Genomic DNA, 15034 nt, shown 5'->3' with positions numbered 1-15034 from the left:
TCTATGCCGACGACACACAAATCTATCTCTCAACCCCCCACCTCACCCCCTCGGTCTCCGCCCGAATCACACACCTGTTGAGCGACATATCAGACTGGATGTCGCTCCACTTCCTTAAACTGAACCTCTCCAAAACCGAGTTTCTTGTCTTCCCTCCAGCCCGGACACCACCCCCCATTGACTTCTCCATCATGTCCAACAACGCCACCATCAAACCCGCCCCGCAGGCCAGAGTACTTGGTGTCATTTTGGACTCCAACCTATCCTTCCAGCCCCAAGTCCAATCTTTAACAAACTGGTGCAGACTCCACCTCCGCAACATCGCCAAAATCCGCACGTTCCTAACTCCAGAAACCACTAAACAGCTCATCCACTCCCTCATCATATCACGACTCGACTACTGCAACTCCCTCCTCACTGGCCTGCCTCGCCGCTGGCTATCCCCGCTTCAGTCCATCCTGAATACGGCTGCCAGACTCATTCACCTTTCCAACCGCTCCGTTTCCGCCACCCCCCTCTGCCAATCCCTCCACTGGCTTCCGATTGCACAACGGATCAAATTCAAAATCCTAACGCTGACGTACAAAGCTGTCCACCATACTGCCCCGAACTACATCACTGACCTAATATCCAAGTACCACCCAGCACGCACACTCCGCTCCTCACAAGACCTCCTTCTCTCTAGTTCCCTGGTCTCCTCCTCCCATGCCCGCCTCCAGGACTTCTCCAGGGTGTCACCCATCCTCTGGAACTCCCTGCCCCAACCCATCAGATTATCACCTACTCTCCTCTCCTTTAGGCGCACCCTGAAAACCCATCTCTTCAGGGAAGCCTACCCCGCCCCCTGCTAACTTGCCGACCTCCTCCACTCTTCCTACCACTCCATCCCCCACAGCTATCTCCTCCTGTGCCACCATCCCCTCCCTCCTAGATTGTAAGCTTGAAAGAGCAGGGCCCTCGATCCCCTCATGTTTTGCACTGTATTGGTATTGTTCTGTCACATGTTCTGTCCCCCTTTGTAATGTACAGCGCTGAGCGAACTATTGGCGCTTTATAAATACTGTATATAAATAATCACATAGGGGCATTAAGTCTGCTATGTGATGCATTTTTTGGCGACCAGTTCTCTTAAATGAAACATCAGAGGTCTAAAAGACCCTTGATACCTCACTTGCCCTCCAATGAAACTAATGGAGTGCAGATGACACCAGGACCCGGAAGTGATGTTTTACATGTAGCTTCTGGGTCAGCAGCAGGAAGGGGAGATCAGCAATTGGACATGGCGGGTGCACTTGGGGGGGCATCAGTTACTGGGTGTGTGTAAAGGTTGTAGCAGCTGCACAACCTCCGGATCTTTTCCATCAGACACCCAACAAGGGTCTTGTCAGATTTTTACACATAAGATCCTTTGATTGTGAATACTGTTTTTTCTGCTAATAAGTCACAGGGGAGACATTTCTGTTGTCTTGCAGTACTAAACAAGGGATGTAGCAGCATGATATTCGCAATGCCATCACCCCTTAATGTGTATTGATTCTTACACATAAAGGCAAAACTCCACTACTCACATATCTATTCTACTACTGTTGGCTGAATCCGGACACACACGGACACACACACACACGGACACACACACACACACACACACACACACACACACAAATCTCTACTCTGCATGCAGGAAAACATCAACCAAAAGGAGAAATAATTGATACACAAAACATATACACTACAAACATAAATACCAACAGATGTTAGATTGTCATTTAAAGGTCATCAATTTCTAAAGACCACATTGAAATATGTATGATCACCCTAAGGTTTTTAAGCCAGTGTAGTCTATCCTAATAATACAGAACATCTGATATCCATAATAAAAGAAAACTCAGGCTTTGAAAAAAGCCAGAGCGCAGGAAACAATCTCTTCAGACACCAAGGATTTAAAGCAGGTCTCAGTCTCAATGGGACCTGTCTGTCCCATAAGAGGATTACAGATTTAATTACAGATCATCTCCCTGACCTGTGTCATGGGCATACCAGAGGGAGGGTGTTGCTGTGGAGAGAGCTGCTCTGAAACAGGGTTACAACCTCTGACCCTTATTATGTACAGGCAAAATAAATAATATATTGCAGGTCAGACTCTTAATTCATAATGACGGTGTTCGAGCACAGGATCTAATTTTTTTTTTTTTTTTTTTAACAATTGGCTTTTATTCACAAAGAAACATATGAAAAGGATCTTTTTATGTTTCACTTTACATTTGTTTATTACTCAAATTACATTCTTTATGATATTTCATTTATTTTATTTCAAGAAGGTAAAATGAAGCCCAAAGGAAATGCCATTAAAATAGTGCTTAAAGCTAAATTATTATTGACTTTACTTACCTGTAATGAACTATATATCAAGTTTTGCAGGCAGCAAAGTTGCCAGTCCTCCTTCTGTCTTTGAACCTCCAGTGCTGAAATTGTTAATTTGCAGTGAAGATGGTCCGATGAGGACCTGCACCCTCTGCCTCCATTGAGAAAAGTTTCTTTATAACTTATACTGCATGTAACACAATCTCTGAATGGGGGAGATTTGGATGAATAACAGGAAACTCTCCTACATTTAAAGATTGGGTCACATGCAGTGTAGACTAGCACAGACTTTTCTGGGTGCAGGAGGAGGGTGGAGGAAGCAAGTCCCCATCACACAATCTTCATGCTATACCCAAAGTAATTAACTATTACAGTGCTGGATCAGAGATAAGAAGAGGGCCGGCAACCCTGCGCAGAAGATTTCTATAAGATCCTGTTGCCTGCACAGCATGTGGCATACTTCATTACTGGTAATTGATGTTATTAAAGCTTTTTTTTCCCCTAAACTTCAGTAGACCCAGTAAAAATAATTAGGACAGTATTAAAAAGAACAAAAAAATAAATAAATAAAACTGGACAGCAGTTGTCAATCTGCAGGTAGGTTAGTGTTAGACACATTCGCTGATTAAGGCCTCGTTCACACCATATGTGCAGAAAAACTGATGGAACTGACAAGCAGGATTCACTTGCACAGCCATCAGTTTACATCAATTTTCATGCGCACTTCAATTAATTTTATACACGTTGCAGATTCCTGTGCAGAAAAAAATCTGCATGTGATACTAGTGTTATGGTGTGAACAGGGCACATAGAGAACAATTTATTTTGTTGTGCCCTGGCAGAACGCATGCAGAAATACTGACATCTTTGCGCCATGGTGTGAACAAGCCCTTAGGGTTCATTCAGACCATACATACATGCATGAAAGCTAATAGGAAAACTGCAGATTTTACTTGCAGAGACATCAGTTTCACATCAGTTTCCCTCAGTTTTCATACATGTTGACATCGGTTTTCATTCATGGTGACATCAGTTTTCATGCGATTCTGTTATGCACAGAATGACACCAAATCCTCTGTCATCACTGCCCCCCTCATTGGTGATCCCCACATCAGAGACTCCACATCAGGATCCCCTCATCAGCCCCCCCCCCCATCATAGACTCCCTCAACAGTGACCTCCTCATCAGGGATCCCCACCATCAGTGTCCCCCTATCTGTCCCCCACCATCAGTATCCCCCTCATCTGTCTCCAACTATTAGTGTCCCCTCATCTGACCCCCCCATCAGTATTCTCCTCATCTGTCTCCTGCCATTAGTGTCCCCCACCATCAGTGCCCCCTTATCTGTCCCCTGCGATCAGTGTCCTCCTCATCTGTCCCCCATTAGTGTCCCCAACCATCAGTGTCCCCCACCATTAGTGTCGAGTTATTTGTCCTCTACCATCAGTGACCGCTCATCTGTCCCCCACCATCAGTGTCAGAAACACCCTCCCTTCCACCATCACTGAACTGAGCAGCAGCATGATCTCAGCCGGCATCCAACAGGGAAGGTAGGTGAGCAGTACAGACACAAAACACAGCTCTGCTTCTCCCACTTCCTGCCACACAGGATCAATGCAGAGTGGTGCTGTCCATTTTGCCTACGTTCCAGTGCGGAGCTGTGAGGGAAACTGCAGACATGCGGCATAATCCGCACAGCTCCGCACCGGACATCACACCTGCATTTTGGTATGAATGAGACACATAAGAAACCATTGTTTCCTGTAAGTCTTACAGAGACCTGCGGTTTTCTCCTTCAGAAAAGCGCAAGTCTATGCAGAAGGTGTGAACTAGCCCCAAGATGGACTTACAAATATTAAAGCTGAACTTGTTTCAAAACATTTTAAGCAGTTACAGCAACAGTTTTTTTTTGTTTTCCTTTTGGGATTAAGGTTTTAAATAAATGAATGAAATCTGAACTGTAAGCACCCCTACCAGATGATTTGATTCAGCCCTCCAACTGTCACTTTGACTGGACAGCTAGGCCTGTTACAGGAAGTTCAAAGAACAGATGTACTGGCCAGATCACCAGGTAATGGGAAAAAACCCTAACAGAGAAGACTAATGCAGCAAGAACATTTAAGGATTGGTAGACTGCTATATTTTAATTTTTTGCTTTTAGGTTTACATACATTTGCCAGTGCAACCAATAACTTCTTTTACGCCGAATTCCAGGCATTTTTCTTTTGCCTGTGCAGTGGGGCTGTATCCATACTGCATAGGTTAACTGCTCATTTTTCTCTAGGAGAGGGAACAGTAGAGATATACTCACCTGACTCACCAATCCTCCCCGCAAAGGGACGGTCCCTTCGGCTCCTGCCAGCCCAATGGTCAAGCGGCCTTGTAAGTGGACTGTTCATGATGTCAACACACTCAAAGCATGTTCCATAGACAGAGACAATCCACCACTGGACAGTAAGGGAGCATGGTTTTATGGAGCATCGGTGGGTCAGGCAAGTATGTGCTTTGTGCTCATCCCTAGAAAAAACGAGCAGCTGATCTATATAGTGGGGGTACAGCCCCACTGCATGGTGAAACATTTTTTTTTTTGTATAATTAAAAAAACAAATCTAATTCTGGACTTCACAAAACATGTCTGGTGCTTTCCACACACATGTCTACACAACATGCCTGCCGGTTTACAGTTATCCCTCCTTGGAGAGCTGTTGGAAAAGAAAACATACCCTCCAGTCTCCAGACTAGAGCCTTCTAACTTGAACCATTACACCCATGAAGGCACATAATCTGGTCACACATGGAAAATTAAATATTGAGATCAGCAATTCGAGTATTTCAGTCTTACCTCCTTTCTCTCGGAGGCAGTTGCTACCTCATTTTTGGCTTGTTCCACATAGTTCTTCAACTGCTGTGCAGTGCTGAGCAAAGAATTCACCATTTCTTCCAGATACAGCCAAGATCTTTGCTGCTCAGATACCTCCAATCCATTCACCACAGCAGGAGAGGACTCCTTAGTGGGAGTACTGGGAGCAAGAGCGAGTGCTGGGAGAGAAGATAACACTGCCGGAAAACAAGAGAGAGCTTAAATAAAAAATCAAACTTAAAAAACAACATCTACAAGCTCTATTGTAATTGAATGTTATAAAAAACGTTACGTATCAGTTTACAACTGTTGTGATTTTAGAAATGTCAAAATATTCAAGATAATTTCAGTGCCATATACCAACCTGGTGGTATTGTTTACACTGTATGCAGTTTATGATATACACGTGACATGTATATGTATGTCATATCCTGCTTGTGTAATTGGCTCACTGCTTTTTCTAGAAGCTACAACTCAAATTAGAGGCACCCCCTCGAAATAGGAGCTTAATTTTTACTGAAATAGTCTCTGATAGCCCATTCAATGTTCTTGTTGCAGAAATGTGCGAATTACTGCAACACGTCAGTGCACAAACCGCAGTGCCCTTCACTTTGAATGGCTCCCCCAACACATAATGCACTCAAACTGAAATGCATTGTGGTGCACTATATACAAAAATGGCGAGGTCAGGCCTTTTTTTGTGCATTAGCGGCGCCGTGAGCACAGTTTGAATCTAAACCAACCACATTACACAATCCCAATGCAAACTAAGAAAATCAACTACTCTTTTTTTGTAAAAACAATTACTTAAAATGTATCTGGCTACTGTTTATATGAATCTAATAGACATGCACATTCAATAGAATCAGGAATTGTGAGGAATAATACATGGACCCTGCTCAAACCATAGCTGATCAGATCTGAATCGGGAACAAAAGAAAAATGCTTTGCATCTTTGAAACAATATGAGCTTTCCTTCTTGTGTTTCAGGTATTAGCCATGATAATGCAGGGATGAGGGACACACAGAAAAGCCTGATTGTAAGTTGTCACAGTATCACAAGTAGAGACAGCAAATCATTCTGTCTAGTTTAAAAATGAATTATTATGCATAGTATCAGCTCCCAGGTTTACACATTCAGACAACAGAAACTGTTAACAGTTTATTTAAAGTGGCATTAGACCCCAAACCAAAAATGTAATACATTGCAGCTTATGAATCATTAGATGTGGTGACTGCATTAGTTTTCTTTTTTTCACAGTTTTCACCTGGTGATCTGACCAGTAACACCTCCTGTATTAGAATGCCTCCACAAGACAGGGGCACCTTTGAGCAGCAGCATTGTCAGTCTGGGGGGAGGGGATTGTTAGATGTACTAACAGATTTAGATACACTAACAAATTGAGGCCAAACCCCACATAATACTTTATATTCAGTTACAGCAAACAGTTTTTTTTTCCTTTTGGGATAAAGGTTTCACATAAATAAAAAAAAACCCTGATCATTCTAAGCACCCAAGCCAGTGGTAAATGGTTTGTCTCATTCTGATAACTGCAAGAGAGCCTGCTTTGTTGAAAAATAACAGACTTTCTGGCCAGATCATTAGATGAAAATAGTAGAAACAAAGCCTACAAAATTCAACAAATGCAGCCATCACACCTAAAAACTTGTAGGCTGCAATATAATACATTTAAATGAGTGTCAATAGAAACTGCAGAAAACTTTCTGCTTAGACCAAAGTTCTTATTTCTAAAGCACAGAGGATATTAAACCGGAGCAAGGACACATGGGAGACAGAAAGAAGTTTTAAAGCAGTCACGCTGATGTTCAAGGATAAGCATCCAAGGGTGACAGAGCAGAGAACTTTATCCTGCCAAGTCTCTGATACATTTCATGCCAATTTGCACCTCTGGGTGGCAGAGCTCCAAGCACTATATTGAGGATATATATTTAGCCCAGTGAGATCTCACATCAGGGGTTATGTACTGCCAGGGTGATGTCACCTAATGAAATAAACCAAACGTTAAGATTCAGACAGCGTGCCAAAAACAAAAGAAACTAGGGAACATGAGCGAGTACAGTGACAGCAAACATTAGAAGGGAAAAAAAGATAATAATGTCAAAGAATGCACACTTTTGGCAAAAAGCATGCTGCAAATCACAAACAGGATATGAATAAATCAACAAATATATACCTTGTCTGGAGAAATGTGTGCGTTTCCATGTCAAATTTCCTGTCATCTGAATAGTAGCTATAAATCGTGATGGACGCTTTATTGGAAACTGTCTGCAGCAGAATCTGTATTGAAGATTTCTCCGACCTCTGCCTATGCTAAACAGCCAAGTCATCAGTGAGTGGCTGGAACAGTTGATGTTGGAATATGAAGCCTTTGAAGGACCGAAATCTTGCACTGGGTACTGTGAGCAACTCAGGGAGTAAAGAATTACCCCAGATGGGGTTATTAAGGGAAGAGCTCCAATTAGTGGAACAAATTACTGAATTAATATATTAGAGGGTCTTAAGGGTGACTTTTTTTTTAATGGTGGCACCCAATGTGGACAGTGGTGTATTTAGGTTTCATGCTGCCCTAGTCCAGTGGTCGGCAAGCCGCGGCTCGCGAGCCACATGCGGCTCTTTGCACACTTTAATGCGGCTCTTCTGTGTGCCGGGCGCCCGCTCCCCTCCCTCCTCTCGGGCGGCCGCCCCAAAAGTCAGGACTCTGCAGCTAGCCCAGCAATGGGCGAACTACGGCCCGCGGGCCGTATACGGCCTGGCGGACCTTTTAATCTGGCCTGCGGAGCGTGGCAAACATTGGCTGTCAGGATGTAGGCGGGGCAGCGTGACGAACTCCTCTCCTCTCACAGTCCGCCCTGAAGACCGGAACGGCGCGGGAACACAGCGAGAGGAACGCGCGGAGCAAAGGTAAGTGAATTGACACAATATGAGGAATGAATTACTATAGGGGGGATGAATTACTATATGGGGGATGAATTACTATATGGGGGATGAATTACTATATGGGGGATGAATTACTATATGGGGGATGAATTACTATGGGGGATGAATTACTATATGGGGGATTAATTACTATGGGGGATGAATTACTATATGGGGGATGAATTACTATGGGGGATGAATTACTATATGGGGGATGAATTACTATATGGGGGGATGAATTACTATATGGGGGATGAATTACTATGGGGGATGAATTACTATATGGGGGATGAATTACTATATGGGGGATGAATTACTATGGGGGATGAATTACTATATGGGGGATGAATTACTATATGGGGGATGAATTACTATGGGGGATTAATTACTATGGGGGATGAATTACTATATGGGGGATGAATTACTATATGGGGGATGAATTACTATATGGGGGATGTATTTTCAGTTTTAAAAATGTGGCTCTCAAAATAAATTTCAATCGTGGTTTTGGCGAGATTTGGCTCAGTTGAAAAAAAAGGTTGCCCACCACTGCCCTAGGCAACACAAAAATTGTCTCCCCCCCATGGAGAGACCCTGACAAACACCCCCCTCCCCCACGAAAAGAGCCTGACATTGACCAACAACATCCCACCCTACCCGAGAGAGCCTTCCACTACCACCTCCCATACACTGGCAATCCCCCACCCAACCCCGGCAAGAGAGAAGACACTTACCTTTACAGCTCCGGACATCCCTGGGAACAAAAGTCATGCTCTGCATACACCATCAAACAGCCTGCAGCCTCTCTCAGATCCCACATGGTCCCCATGCTGCGTGTGTCCTTTCTTCCATCCCTTCTTTAGGGGAGCAGCGTTGCCCCCCTGAAAAATGCCACTGCCCCCCCCCTGAAAAAATGCCGCCCTAGGCAAATGCCTTGTTTGCCTTGCGGTAAATACGCCCCTGAATGTGGACCCAGTAGTTTGGCAATAAATTGTATCTGGCGCTCATCCATCACCCTAATAGTCTTGTTTACTGTATCTGTATCCTGAAATATAAATATTTTGCTTAAATGATGGAAATGCTGCAGCTGATCTGTCCAGACAACCAGAGAAAGGCTCGGTTCACACTAGTGCAACTCAAAAGATGTGTGATTTTCAGTGCGACTTTCATGTGATTTTTACATTCTATGGCACTCAAGTCACAAGAAAGTCGCATCAAAGTAGTGCAGGAGCCTAAAGTCACATATATTGGAACAGGTGCCATTGAAATAAATGGGTTGTGACTTGCCATGCGACTTTATGGGGTTTATTTACAAAAGCTGGAGAGTGTAAATTCAGGTGCACTTCTGCAGCAAAACCAATCAGCTTCCAGTTTTTATTGTCAAAGCTTAATTAAACAAGCTGAGATTAGAAGCTGATTGGCTACCTTGCACAGCTGCACCAGATTCTGAGTGAACCAGTTTTAGTAAATCTGCCCCTATGTGCCCAAAGTCACATGGCAAGCCGTACTAGTGTAAACAGAGCCAAACTGAGCATAACAGCAGTGAAAATACACTTGGTAATAAATTAAAATAAAATGTACTATAGAAAAAAAAATGGCAAAAGACCCAGAGGAATGGGCTTAGTCTAATCAAAGAAATCAGCTAACTCCTAATTGTCTCCAACTCATCCAGGCTGGAAACCTATTAGCTATGGAGAGAGGGAGGGGAGAGAGAGGGGCGCCAGGCACCGGTATATTGTAGCAATTGATTTTATTATGGGATTGAAAACAAAAAGTTGCACTCACAAGCATTCAACATGCATAGCCACGTTGCAGTGAGTAGATGCTGACCCTGAACGATGCCTGAACAAAGATGGCTCCATCCTCCTGGTGCACTTCATTCGGAGGCTGGCTGCCTAAACTGGGAAGAGACAGACGCCTCTTGATGACGTCAGAAACAAAGATGGTGGCAGGGGGCTGGAGTGCAGAACAAAACTGGATTCACTGGGTATGTGATGGATTTTTTGTTTTTAATATCAAAGATTACCCCAGCGATGAAAGGTAATAGGAGAGACACAGACATTGGAACAGAGATCTGCAAACTACAAACTGAAACTAATGAAACCAAGGAGGAACTTCACCCCTCATGTGTTTTTTTTCTTCTTTAGCTTCTCTATTACCTTTCGCTAGGGTCATCTTTAAAAAAAAAGAAGAAATCTTTGTTTCTGACATCCTTAAGAGTCAGTTGTCTCTTCCCAGTTTAAGCAGCCAGCCTCCTAGCGAAGTGCACCAGAAAGATGGAACCATCTTTGTTCAGGCATCTTTCAGGGTCAGCACCTACTCACTGAGACATGCCCATGCATACTGAAGGCTTGTGAGTAAACTTTGTGTTTAATCCTATAATAAAATCAACTGCTACACTATACTGCTGCCTGACGAGCCGAGCCTCTGTCCCCTCCCTCTCTGTAGGGATCCAAATGAAAACAGAATCACTTCCTCTGTCACTGTACATGCATTATCATGGCTAGGTTTGACCCAGGCATGTATTGGAATTAGTTGACAAATGTTAACTATATGCAACCTCTGACAGTGAAGTCACTGCTGAAGTTCTGGTGGTGACACTGACCATTGGGGCTGGAGGACAGCGATCACACAGTGTTGTTCGCTCTTCATTTCCTACTGTTTGAAAAAGAATACTGTACAAGATGTCTTCCGAATAGAGGAGCTGCACAGCCAGTGACCCGCGATCAGTGTGCTCCAGCCCCAACTGCAAGTTTCACCATCAAAACTTCACTGGTGACATTACCATCAGAAGCTGCATGTAAGTGACATATCTTTCAATAAAGAAATAGAGGCCCCCAGTGGGGCACACATCATTAGAGGAACCTTATTGGTTCCTAGCAAATGCCCCAAATAAAGTTTTTCGCCCACACTTCCCAATTTTCCATTTGGTTTTTCATTTAAAAAAAATCATCAGGCCAAAAGGAAAGGGGTATTATATTTGCAAATCATTGCAATACATGTAGAAGACCTGTTTTAAACATGATAGGTGCGTACAATACAAACAATTTGACTACAGAACATATGGCAGGGCAGGGTGTAATAGATTAGGCTTTCTTGCACCACACACATTTACTGTAAGTTGTGTCTCACCTGTAGCTCCAGTGTACACATCTCCCTGTGTAGGGCTATCAGTGAGAATAGTAGTTCCTTCTGCAGCGGCTTCTCTCTCAAAGGTCAGCGAATCTGTAGCTGTGATCTGCCCAGATGAAGACACAGTGACTGCAGTGGGGAGACCATTATAATACTTTCATTAGAATTTAAATGGAGGTGCAGTCAAGCCGCTCAACATTAACATATGAAGGTTGCCACGCTACTCTCATCTAAACATATAAATGTCATCACCAAAATTTCATAAAACTTTAATATGTAACCTTTAAATCAATTTTCAATGTTTTTAAATCAGCAGCTTTTGTTAAACTAATGCCTGGTGATCCCTTCATGAAGGTCCCTGTGCAGGCACTTTCTCTATAGGATGACAACACTCTGTCTCTTTCTCCCAATTGTGCTCCAGCATTATCACTCTGTCATCACAAGGTAATATACACATGGACATTTCAAAGAAACGTTCCACAAAAATAAATCGAACAGATAGCACCATCCATGCTATACAGTAGGGATGGACGAACCTGTAGTGTCAGCTATTGTATTTTGACCGGCCAGCAGTGGCGGTTGTCCAAATACCCCAACAGTGGCTGCATCTTATTGGATACAGCTGCTGGTTGGCAGACAATTTTCTGCCTGATTCCTTTTATTTTTCAGTTGAACAATGTCAGGTAGGAAGCTGCCAACAGGGCCTATAAAGCCAATTTTTTCCAGTTCATCCGAACCAGCCCAAATTCTCTCAGTGTACGGACAATTTGGGAATGTGCATCCTCATACTCAGATATACTATCAGTAATTTTTCCCCAAGAGATATTGTATTGCTCAAAGACTATTGCTCAAAAATTGGTATTGTACGTCTATCTCTTGACAGGTTTTAAATTACTGACTAACCTTTCAGCTCAGACTGTATGGAAAACTTATTTTTTGAGTGATTTATCATGCAACTGATTATCTTACAGCAGCTTTTCAGCAATAATACAAACTGCATTGTCTGGCATAAGGCCAGCCACTGTCAGGAAAATGTGAAATACGCACGTAAAATGGAAGAATCACATCAAAATGATGTTCCAGCAAACTATCCAAGAACACAAAAAAGAAACTATATAATTCTCATTGAAGTTTACTTTTGAACTCTGCTGTTTTCTTCTTTCAAAATGTCTGTATATCCACAGAAAAAGCCTCTACTGAAACAGACATGAGACATGATATACAAAGGCTTCTCTTTCTCAGAAATTTCAGTTTGGCAATCAACATATAAATAATGTATTATCTAAATTTACCAAACCCCATATATCATAATTCATTTCCAATAAATGTTGCTCTGCATCCCATGGTTCTAATGCTTTGGCTCTTACAGGTGGTTTCGGCTGATGCCGGCAGAAGGCTGATATCCTTTCCTAGTTCTTTTTTGTCTGAAACTGTAGACATCTCAACCTCCTTCTTACGGCGTTTGTAAGGAATGAACAGACGGATCGGACCACTCTAATAATGAAAAAAAATAATGATGATTAGTACAATATGGACATCTTATGTATCTTGTGAATGAGTGCAGGGTAGTGCGCAGGTTTTGTTTTTATTTTTGCAGGAACATGAATATTTATTACTTTGGACCAGCAAATAACAAGCAATCAAAAATCATTACCCATCAAGGTAAATGTATAGCCATTTTAAATTTTATTCAAGTTGTGTTAATATTTAAAGGATAAGCTCACCTTTTAACAAAAAATAATAAATGCTAATTTTTTTTGCAAGTAAAAAAAAATGTGCATTTACTGATTTTTGTTTTAGGAGCCTGGAAAGCATTACACTAGCAATGTATGTCTGCAGACTGTCAGTGTAATGTTTCTGCTTGTACAATGTATGGGCAGACAGTTTTACACTGACATGAAGAATCAATGTACTCAACAGCACCGTGGAAGTTCATTAAGAACTACAAGCCGACAGACGCAAAGTGCATAAGCCATAGATGAGACGGTAAAAAGCAACAACATCAGCCATTACCAGAACAAGCCTGCACCACCTGAAGAGTGCGCGCAGAAGCAAGGCTGAGAAAGTGCCAGGGGGCCTCCATCATGGAAAAAAACAGAGACAAGGCCATAGTAGGTAGATCCAGGTGACTCAGTGTAATGACCCAAACTTGAAGTGTGCTCATAATGAGAAGGATCCAAGAAAAAAAAAAAACCCAAAAGGGTCCCCAAACATGGAAACAATGTAACAACCTGTCCACATAGGACTTTTGTGGGGGAACAGTGGAAACTTGAGGAGATGACATAGAGCTTCACAGCTGCAAGTAACTTATGTCAGAAGTACAAAGAACTCAACAAGGTCACCATCTGGGTTATGCATTAGCACAGAAGACTGAGCCATAGAAGATATATAAACAGGAAAGCAGGGGATGCAGAGGGTCAGGTAGCCATCAGGTGTTGAGTATCTAGTTCCCAATAAAAGCCACAGGGTTCTTGCCTTCATTATGTTCAGGTATACTTATGACACACACATGATTGCGCCGCAATCTGTTTTCCATATCACCAAGACAAGCAGCATTTTGGGCAGTTAGGTGTACATTATGTTTAACATCCCTCTGTAATGACGCTATGTCATCATCAATAGTGCTGACATGCCACTCCAGGGCTGATGTTCTCTGCCTCAGCTTCTGCAGGTTCTGCCAAATAAAAGTAATTTCTGCCTTCACCCCCCTAATTTCATTAGTAAGAGCCAGGGGCGGACTGACAACTCATGGGGACCCCGGGCAATATCATGGGGCCCCTGTGTCCTTGCCCAAACTCAAAAAAGCCTATGAAGAAAAAGGTACCAGGGGCATCTCATGGGGCCCCCTACTGACCCTGGGCCCTCGGGCAGTGCCCGAGTTTCCAAATGGTCATTCCGCCCCTGGTAAGAGCTGTAATGGCGGAATTACAGGAGGTAACAGTAGACAGGATATCTCAGAGGGTAGGCTCCGTTTCCTCCAGTTCCACGGAGGGTACAGAGGGCATGGCAAAGATGTCTGCCAGCACTGTGTCCCAGTCAAGCAAGGATCCAGCCGCATCCTCCAAAGGAACTGTGTAATCCGCTTCAGATTGGCCACCAGACGAATCCTCTGGTGCGATGGAAGGAGTGGGAGAGTCTTTGACTGAGGCCCGAGAGAAGAGCTTGTGTGTGTATTTCTCCTTAGTAGAACGCTGCGGTAAGGCACGATCTTGGCCCCCGGAGTCAGAGGAAGAGCGGGCGTCTTTAAGCCTCAAGCCATAGCGGAGGGTGGACTGTAGTCATTTAGGTGATATCCCAGCTATGCAAGAAGCCTCTGGTGCAGGATTTAAGACGATCAGGCAGGGTAATTGCATGGATCCCCAGCGGAGAAGATGAAGGAAGAATCCGGCTACATCTGCCGCTCAGCCACACCCTCACAAATACAGTATGTCCTGGTACAGAACATTCCTTTGGAGACAGGCACTGCCCCATTCTAACAAAGCAGAGTGCCAAAGGCAGAGTGCCAAATTAAGTGTCTTCTCACGCTAGTGGCTATTCTCTAATAGCTCATCCGAAACACAAAAATACAACAACTTTGTAGTGGGGTTTCCACACACTGCAAGGTTAAGTCAGGGAGCCTAGGAAGCTTCAGCAGGCTTCCTACACAATGTACAACTGGGCCCCCAAAGCCTCTCTCTAACACACTTTAGTAGGCAATTGCACTTTGACACCACCATGTACAATGCAAGACCAATAGAGAAGA

At 43.4% G+C, this 15034-nt stretch overlaps 1 protein-coding gene across 2 annotated transcripts in view; it reads right to left on the bottom strand.

Moving 5' to 3' along the window:
* Nucleotides 1–15034, bottom strand: part of DEAF1 (DEAF1 transcription factor) — a 58830-nt gene that overhangs the window by 21746 nt on the left and 22050 nt on the right. For both annotated transcript variants that reach the window (XM_089653580.1, XM_089653581.1), the window contains exons 7-9: nt 12660–12786; nt 11293–11421; nt 5205–5419 (exon numbers count right to left, since the gene is read on the bottom strand). In XM_089653580.1, the coding sequence (XP_089509706.1) occupies nt 5205–5419; nt 11293–11421; nt 12660–12786 (471 nt within the window). The remainder of the gene's footprint in view (nt 1–5204; nt 5420–11292; nt 11422–12659; nt 12787–15034) is intronic.

Source organism: Staurois parvus, unplaced genomic scaffold (genome assembly GCF_062004578.1).
Source record: "Staurois parvus isolate SC_StPar_1 unplaced genomic scaffold, SC_StPar_1.0 ptg000715l, whole genome shotgun sequence".
NCBI classification, from domain to species: domain Eukaryota; kingdom Metazoa; phylum Chordata; class Amphibia; order Anura; family Ranidae; genus Staurois; species Staurois parvus.
This window is presented reverse-complemented; position numbering and strand designations above follow the sequence as displayed.